Source organism: Egretta garzetta, unplaced genomic scaffold (genome assembly GCF_000687185.1).
Source record: "Egretta garzetta isolate BGI_Z169 unplaced genomic scaffold, ASM68718v1 scaffold601, whole genome shotgun sequence".
Taxonomy (NCBI): Eukaryota; Metazoa; Chordata; class Aves; order Pelecaniformes; family Ardeidae; genus Egretta; species Egretta garzetta.
The window spans coordinates 54,961-64,018 of NW_009258540.1; the positions used below are offsets into that span (position 1 = coordinate 54,961).

General features: G+C 33.5%; 1 protein-coding gene across 1 annotated transcript in view; it reads left to right on the top strand.

Annotated features, from left to right (window-relative positions):
* The window catches only part of CSMD1 (CUB and Sushi multiple domains 1), a gene marked incomplete at its 5' end in the record, with an annotated part of 480,927 nt that overhangs the window by 54,564 nt on the left and 417,305 nt on the right, over window positions 1-9,058 (top strand). Inside the window, one exon of the mRNA XM_009646490.1 lies at window positions 8,544-8,631. Within this exon, the coding sequence (XP_009644785.1) occupies window positions 8,544-8,631 (88 nt within the window). The remainder of the gene's footprint in view (window positions 1-8,543; window positions 8,632-9,058) is intronic.

Sequence of the window (9,058 nt, forward strand, 5' to 3'; positions counted from 1 at the left end):
AAAAAAAAAAAAAAAAAGCTAGAACTATCTTTAGCATGTGACAATGATAGGGGGTTTTATTGTTTCTGTTGCAGAAATGAATACTTTGTTATCTGACTTCTTAAAGCAAGAGGGATGGTTAAACTTTCCTTACAAGTTTTCAAAGCTGAAATACTCTTATAGCGAGAAACACGGGAGAACTTCAGTTTTAAATGAAGTCTAGCAGCTGTCTATGGCTTACTGAACTTTCAACGTGACCATATTTTCCTGTTCAACAGTATTTAAACATTATAGTCAATTCATAGGAAAATGAAAGAAATGAGTTTGAACTAGCTTCTTGAAACTAGTTACATTGTTGAACTGCAAAAACCTGTCCTTCCTTGTTTATCTTTTTCTTTTCCATCTTTCTGGGTTTCAGTAATCTATCACTTCTTCATTAGAATAAGTTTCATGCAGATTTATTTCTGTTGTCTGTAAAAGATCAGTTTTATTCTATTTCTACTGAGGGAGTTACTTAAAGCCTATGATGCAGTATATCAACCATCAACTAATTTTGCTAACAGTAGTCTTCCTGTCTTCTAAAAGCCTGGATGAAATTGTATGGAAAAATATTATAGTGCCCTTTATATTTTTTTGTCTAGTTGAAATATGTATTTTTTGTCATGGTATTTTGTTTGAAGCCATTATTTCTACTCAAATCTGTATTTTACATGATGGCTGAGATCTTATTTAATAATAAGGCAATATCTGTCACTAAGCATATACTTTCATATACCCGTATGAGTAATGACCTTGTATCTCATTATTAGAGTTCCAACGTAATACTTTTTATGTATGTCTTTCTGAAGAAGAGATATCAGGAAAAAAAAGGAGTTAAATCCAATTTATGTCCTCTAATTTGGTGAAGAGTTCAAGAGACAAAACAATCACTTTTTATAACGTAGTCAAAATTATGTGGGCCAAAATTATTAAAATAACTGTGACTTTTTATGCATATTTTCATGTAAACAAACTGGTTTGTGCTTTTCTGACCATGTCGTAGTTTTTAAAGTAAAATCTAATACAGATGATTTGGTGTATGCAAATACATAGTTTATAAGCAAGTTTAACCATGACCCTAACTTGCTGTCCTATTATTTGCAGTAAGGCACTGTCTTGAAATACGTGCTGCTAAGAAGTGCAACACATGAGAAGTCCCCTAATAAATGTCTTTGCAAACAAAATAAGACCTCCTGCTGTATATGCAGTCTGACCATTAAAATTATTCTCAGATTAATTCTTTTATTTTGATCTTGATAAGTCAAAAACTTTGACAGCTTGAAATTATCCTCAGGATGGGGGTAACTGACATTTTAGAGCAAATGCACAAAACTTACAGTAGAAAATTTCATTCAATTAATTATGCCTGTGAATGTATGAAGCTTTTGTGTTCTAAAGTATTTTTTCATCCATTAATTTTTACTAATTCAGAACAACCCCACCCCAGTATATTCTTTTATATAATGATAATATTTTGTACCTTTCTCCATGTATTGTCATGTCAAAATGTTAAGCATATATGTCTTTTTTTCTTTTCCAGCGACCACATTATTCATTGCTATGTGAAACAAGCTTTATAAAGAATAATTGAAATGTTTTGGAGTCACTTTTGAAGCATAATTATTTAATGACCAAAATTATGTCTAGAACTGTTAGGGTTTTTTTTTAAATATGAATCAAGCTTTTCAAAAATTAAAATGTAAATGAGTGTAAAGCTAAGGAGCTTAACGACTAATCAAAATATGTCTGTAATACAATAATTAATGCTTCTGTTATCTTGTTTCCTTGATACAGTATCATTGCTCTTGTATGTGACTTCTTGGCTGGAAAGAGGTTGATATTTACATACGTCAGCTTTTATTTGCATGATAATAGAGAGATAAAGTTCTCAATTCATTGTAAAGTCTTGTTTGGTATACAAACTTGTCAGTCTCTTCTAGAAAAACTGCCATTTCTAATGATATCTTTCCATGGTGAATTTTAGGGTGTTTTCTCTAGCCTCCATGCAGTATTTAACAAGACCTTCTTGTAGGTGATTCTTGCAATTTTCCGTTTCATTTGGAATTTATTCAAACCAAATTATTGAAGGAATGAGAGTTCCTGGGTTTGTATAATTTTTATTTATGTATTTATTTATTTATTAAATCCAGAACCTTCGTATAGGCTGCTGGTATCACTAGGAGTATGAGTAAATGGCCAGACAGACTGCCAAAACTTCTTAAGTTTAAAATTGCAGGCATTGCATCCTGAAGCATGAATGCCAACTATTTGTTACTAACCTAATGGCTACTGAAGAAAGATATGCAGTATAATGCATCTATACATAACAATTTTTTGCTTCATAGTCCAGCTTTTCAAAGCTTTTCATCACATGCTTTACCTGAGCATGAGTAGATCATTAACATCAATGTGTGTTCAGTTTCCAAATGCATCTAAAGCAGGGCAGCTTGCCTGATCTAGGACTGATATTATAACAAGGGAGATCTCATGTTGCTCGTCTTGCTGCATGAAACACATGTTGCACCATCTCTTCCTCCTGCCTAGTATGGCTCCTTGATTAAACACTTCTCAAATGCTGAGCTACAATCTGTAAGATTGTAAAGTAGGTATGTTTATTCAGCGCTGGGCAGCACGGGGGGTAGTTCCACCAAAGTCGTGCGCGTGTGTGTGGTAGCTTGCCTCGAAGTTATACTACAAAGTGTTACATATACATAAGATTCCCAAATATGCCTATACATATGCATGACTTGTCCCTGCTTTGTATTAAAATTAGTCCCAAGAAGTAATTTCCATAAACTCCTCCCCACTGCGCTTGCTCAGTGCCTCCATGTGGTGGTCGTTGGGGGTCGTGGGGGTGAAGGCTGATGGCTCCTCTTCACCGCTAGTAACCCGTTGTTCTTGCACAGACTCAGTTGCTCCTTGGCTCTTGCCCAAACTGCAGGGTCGGTGTAAACAAGTTCTTAAGGTAAACTCCTGGTTCTTATCAAAAACTGTCCTTCGTAAGGAGCCACAAATCTTCCTGCGCCAATTAGTTCTCATTCCTTCTAGTCCTTGACAAACCATTATTATCTTTTCCTTCATCCCCTCCCGATTCTTCCCGTCCTTGAATAGGGTTCTAAATTTACTAACTATACTACTGACTTTAGCAAAACATCCAAACTAGACACTACTGACTTTAGCAAAGCATCAGCAAACTAGACAATAAGGCCTAAATCTTATGCATGTAAGCCGCTTACATCTGGGGGTCTTTTGACCCTTAAGGTATCAATCACAACTTCTTTTAAAAGTCTGGTTTCTGTTTACAGTTACTGTCAGTCTTTCTTCTGTACTATTTTGTTAGAATCAGGACGTGTGAGACATCTTAAAGGAGTTCTATTCTTACTATGTTATATACCAAGTAAAACAATAAAGACGACCTCCAAAACTATAGAAACTCCAGTCCATAGGTTCCCAAATGAGAAAATGGAAGAAATCATGTTGATTCATTCTCAGTCAGTAAAGAAAGAATAGATTTTTTTATCAAATTGAAATTTAAATCACCAGTCTTAACCATAGAGGTTGTATATAAACTGAAAAGCTGTCCATCACATTAATGAGCTCACAGCTTCTCTTCAACTATTTCTGCAGAAAGGCCTGAGAATACATAAGTTTTGCAGTATATAATAGTGTGGCATGTTGAGAAGTTCCAGAGTTAAGCTGCGTCCACTGAGAATGCTCTGTCTCTATACTAAAGACATGTCTGGTGGTTGAAGCATCTTTGATGTTCTCAAACCCTCTGTTAAAAAAAGAGAAAGGCAGAGTTCTGTTAGACTCTACAGTAAGTAATACTTAAAAAAAAAAAAAAAACCAAAAAAACCTGACTAGAATCTTTCCTCTCTGTTCTCCCTACCCTGTGACTTCAAATACTTTTTCTGATGTTAGTCTCGTGGAACACACACCGTTTCCTCTAGCTGATGGTTCCTTGAAGAACTGTGTGCAACTGGGATACAGTGTGAAGAATTATCCTTGTAAAGCAATATTTTACTTTAATATTTGCCAGGATTATATACTTTTAAACTCCTCTTTAAAACAGAGAGGGTATACTGAGAGTGTACTAAATATATATTGAGAAAGGTTGGTATTATTTAGGCTGGTCCTAAATTTATTTGTCATAAATACAGGTGTATTAATGTCCAGTTCATATTCACAATACACAGGAACATTGTTAGTGCTTTAAGGTAAATGCTACTAATTAGTGCATAGCTGTGCCAAAGCTTCTGCATAATTGATATTTATTTCTAAATTTTGCAAGTTTTAAATAGGAAAATTACCTTCCATTTTCCTTAATACCTTCATTGTTTGAAATGTTAAAATTCTGAAATGAAAATTGCGAAGATAGTTGAAATACAGATAGTCTGTGAATGAGCTTTGAAAGTAACAAGAAACAATTTAAGTTTAATATGATAAAGAAGAAAAAAAATCAGAAGACACAAAAAGCATGAACACTTTAGAACACCCTAGGTAAATGAAACTTTATATAGTGCTTTTTTTGAAAGAATACAAACAGCTAAGGCATGGGTCCTTCGAGGCCATACAAAAGTTTCTTTCTCTAAAGGTAAAACAGTGAAAGATTGGGCATGTGACTGGATGAATAGAAGATGACATGTCTAAGAGATCCTTTCAGTAAGAGGCTGCAAGGTTTAAACATTCTGGAAGTGAGATACTCAAATCAAAAATGATACTTTCTCCTCTCACGTTACGGATCTCAGCAGCAATGGATAATACTTCATAGCTGTGGATAAAGGGGAAATCTCGTAGGATTGAAACAGAGGAAGAACAGGTCTCTGACAGGGATTCACTTGGGGATCTTTTAATCTATTTTCAGACTGAATGCTAACAAATGTTAAAACTAAAAAAAAAACCTTAAAATCTGAGAATCTAATTTTTAGGTATATGCCAAAATACTAGCAAGTAAATGTTTTAAGTGTGTTAACATTAAAAAATATATACATACATTTATAAATGCACTGAAGTCCCTGAACCACCAAAAGTAATAAATGGTTTCACTAATTTGAGAAATTTCTTTCTTTTTTTCCCATCTGGAAAGATAAAATCAAACAGACTCATCTTACAGGGAATTGGATTTTTCTTGTTATCACAGCATGTCATGCAACCACCATCTGTTAAAAAAACACTTGACAGTTCGTTGGGGAAAGTAGAAACTAAAACCTGGGCCACGTTTAACAAGGCCTGTAGACATCCAGGGAGATGTGCTGAGTTCCAGACATACGACACCTGCTCTGTTTCAAGAGATAGTATTTCTCTGTGTGAAGAGTAGCTTGAATCACCTTTCCCTGATACTGGTGTGAAAGCATGTTGACACAGGATGGTAATGGCTGAGAAGAAAATTTTGCAAAGGTCGTGATCCATCTAGAGAGATCACTTAATTCTGTGCTATGAGTGAAGTCTCGGTCAACATTTAAGGGTGTCCCCAAAATAATACTTCTGCATTTTTTATGTATGTCTGTAAAAGGAGGTAGCTTAACTGCAATGTGTTCATACTTAAACCATGATAGCAAAGGCAGTGTTCTCCACCTTACTACATTGTTACCATAAGGTTCAGGTTTAGTAGATCAGGTATGTCCTGTAACTGTATCAGTCAGATCGCTTATTTTCATGTTTTGGTGATTCAGTAGTCAAAACTGAACCTCACTTCCACTAACATAGCTACAGTTCTGTGCTAAAAGTAGTAGTTTGGTTTTTTTTTTTTGTTTGGTTGGTTTTTTCTGAAAAAAAAATGTTAGTAGAAAAATTACTTATTTTAAGGAACATCAGTGTATAATCTGGCTGCTTTTCTAGCAAGAACATTTTTTGACTATAACAGCATTTCAATGCTGGCACTTCCCAAGAAACTACAAAATTAAATTCACAGAATAAAATGCCTGTTTACTTGCTAGTATAGACTTGTTCTGAAAGCCTTTATTCACACACACACAGAGCTTTATCAGTCTAAGTAATATTAGTGAAATTAGCAGGATTGGGCTCTTGGTCTGGAATGTTTTTCTGGAATTCACCACATGGTGAATTCCAAGTGCTATACTTTTGTTCAGCTAAAATGGATTTTTACTAATGCTTGGTTCTTTTATTTATCAGGAAATATATTTTAAAATAAAAATTATTTTTAATTGTGTTTCCAAAACATTTCTGAGGTTATAATATTTTTTCACCTAGTTTAAAGAAAGATTTCTGGGACAAACAGTATACAGGGTAATAAATAGTGTTAAAAAGATCTGAAGAGATGATTTCTTACTTTCCTATATTTACTAACATAGCTATAGTTCTGTGCTAAAAGTAGTAGTTTTTTTTTTTTTGTTTGTTTGGTTGTTTGGTTGTTTTTTTCTGAAAAAAAAATGTTAGTAGAAAAATTCACTAACATAGCTACAGTTCTGTGCTAAAAGTAGTAGTTTGGTTTTTTTTTTTTGTTTGGTTGGTTTTTTCTGAAAAAAAAATGTTAGTAGAAAAATTACTTATTTTAAGGAACATCAGTGTATAATCTGGCTGCTTTTCTAGCAAGAACATTTTTTGACTATAACAGCATTTCAATGCTGGCACTTCCCAAGAAACTACAAAATTAAATTCACAGAATAAAATGCCTGTTTACTTGCTAGTATAGACTTGTTCTGAAAGCCTTTATTCACACACACACAGAGCTTTATCAGTCTAAGTAATATTAGTGAAATTAGCAGGATTGGGCTCTTGGTCTGGAATGTTTTTCTGGAATTCACCACATGGTGAATTCCAAGTGCTATACTTTTGTTCAGCTAAAATGGATTTTTACTAATGCTTGGTTCTTTTATTTATCAGGAAATATATTTTAAAATAAAAATTATTTTTAATTGTGTTTCCAAAACATTTCTGAGGTTATAATATTTTTTCACCTAGTTTAAAGAAAGATTTCTGGGACAAACAGTATACAGGGTAATAAATAGTGTTAAAAAGATCTGAAGAGATGATTTCTTACTTTCCTATATTTTTAAGACATTCTACATGGAAAAATAAATAAAAGAAAAAGAATGTAGACAAATGTTGAAATACACTGTAATTGTTTCAGTTTCTCTACTTTAAAAATAATCTATGCTCAGGTCAAGCATTTTGATACTTACAAGTGCTTTGTCCTATTTATATTTTTGTAGTGCTGTAATGCAGTTTTTAATTTCTTTAAATTTTCTCATCTGAAACTTTGGATTTCTATATAAATTAATTGTCCCTGATGCTTCCAAAATAGATGTAAAGACTTACAGCTCTTACAATATGATTGTATGTATCCTGCTTGTCACCACTCTTTTTGTCACCGTATTCAATTTGAAAGCATATTGCTGTGTGGGAAAACCAGCCATTTTTTAAGTCTAATCTCTCATCACCTTTTAGCTGTATTGCTGTCATTTGTAATGCACTCAAGTTTGTGTAATTTATTTTGTGCAGCTAAAATACTCCTAACTTTTTTTCTTTTTTTTTTTTTTTATTATTCAGCCAGAACATTGTCCTTAAGTGTTTCCCAAAAATCTTTTAAGATGAAAAATGTGATCCACAAATTTCCATTAGTTCTATTCTTCTCTGGAAGAAACAGAAAGATGGAAGGGGTGTGACTATGCATGCACACTCATGTGTGTATGTGTGGGATAGAAAGCACATATGTGTTTAGGTTTTCTGTATGTTCACAGTGTGGTGCTCTTCCTTTGTCTCTTTTCTTCATGATTAATTACTTTGAATTCCCTATATATGCCTTAAATACCTTTTTACAAATGAAGAAAAAAAAAATTGAATGCTCAAATTGGTTTGAGTTTTGAAAGAACTATAAGTTTATATATTTATATACCTAGTGTTATTTAAGTATCTGACAGTCTGGAAGGAGAATGAATGGAGGACAAAAGGAATGGAACAGTGTAGAATACCTTCTTTTTCTATTCCTACTTGAAAACACAAAGTAGAGATTTTGAGCCTTGTTTACATGAGCACATATTCAGATAGTTACAAATGCATTGCTCTGTGAGGTTTTCTCTATTTTTGAGACAAACTTTATCTTCATCAAAATATTTCTGTATTACAGTTGGGTTCTTGGCTTTTGTCTATTTGAAGTCTTATTATGGACAAAAGCTTAAATGAGATTTTACTTTCTTATACTATCTTAATCTTATAATAGTGCATTGTCAATATTTCAGAAAGTAACTTCACAAAATGTTGTTTTCCCTGTCTGAGAAAAGCCGTGGATCCTAGTATATCCATAAAAAGATGACTCAACATGGGTAATCAGTCATTTATTTTCCCACAGAAGCAAACCATTTTTTTATCATAACCAAAGAAAATAAACAATGCGCCCCAGAAATCAATTAAATGGGGCTTCTTTTTGGTCATATTTTATACTGTTTCAAGAAAAAAAATATTAATATGCATATGGTTAAATTCAGGCTACGGAAGTTAATGTATGGGCAAAGTGAAAAGTCATCTTTACAGCTGCATGTCTAATTTTTTTTTCCTTTACTTTGCAGTGACCCAGGGTGGGGATGCAATTGCATCTGATACATGTCCTGATCCTGGAGTTCCTGAAAATGGGAAAAGGGTGGGCTCTGACTTCAGGTAGGCACATTTAGTTTTCCGTATAACCAAGAGGAAGGTATTTCCTGTTAAATGTATACAGAGCATGCAACTACAGATATGTCTTGTTTCACTATTTTTAAACAGGCTGAGTCTTTGTCAAAATAGCTCCAGTCCATTGCATAGATTGAATTGGTTTTGTTTGTGTATTTTTTAAATCAATGAATTTTAAATAGGAATTTTAGAACTTAATAATCTTGGTTTTGTAGGAAAGGCAGAACTCTCTGGACAGCATAGAAGAAGCAGCAGAGAGAATTGTCTGTTTTCCCACTACATAAAATTTGTTAAAAAGCTTGGGAAACATGCCAAATTCAGTGTCTAAGGCTGTGATGAATGCCATCATTGGTTTTTTTGTTTTCAGCTTTTATTATATTCATTAGAAAAAGAAGACGAGGTCAAATGGACCCCT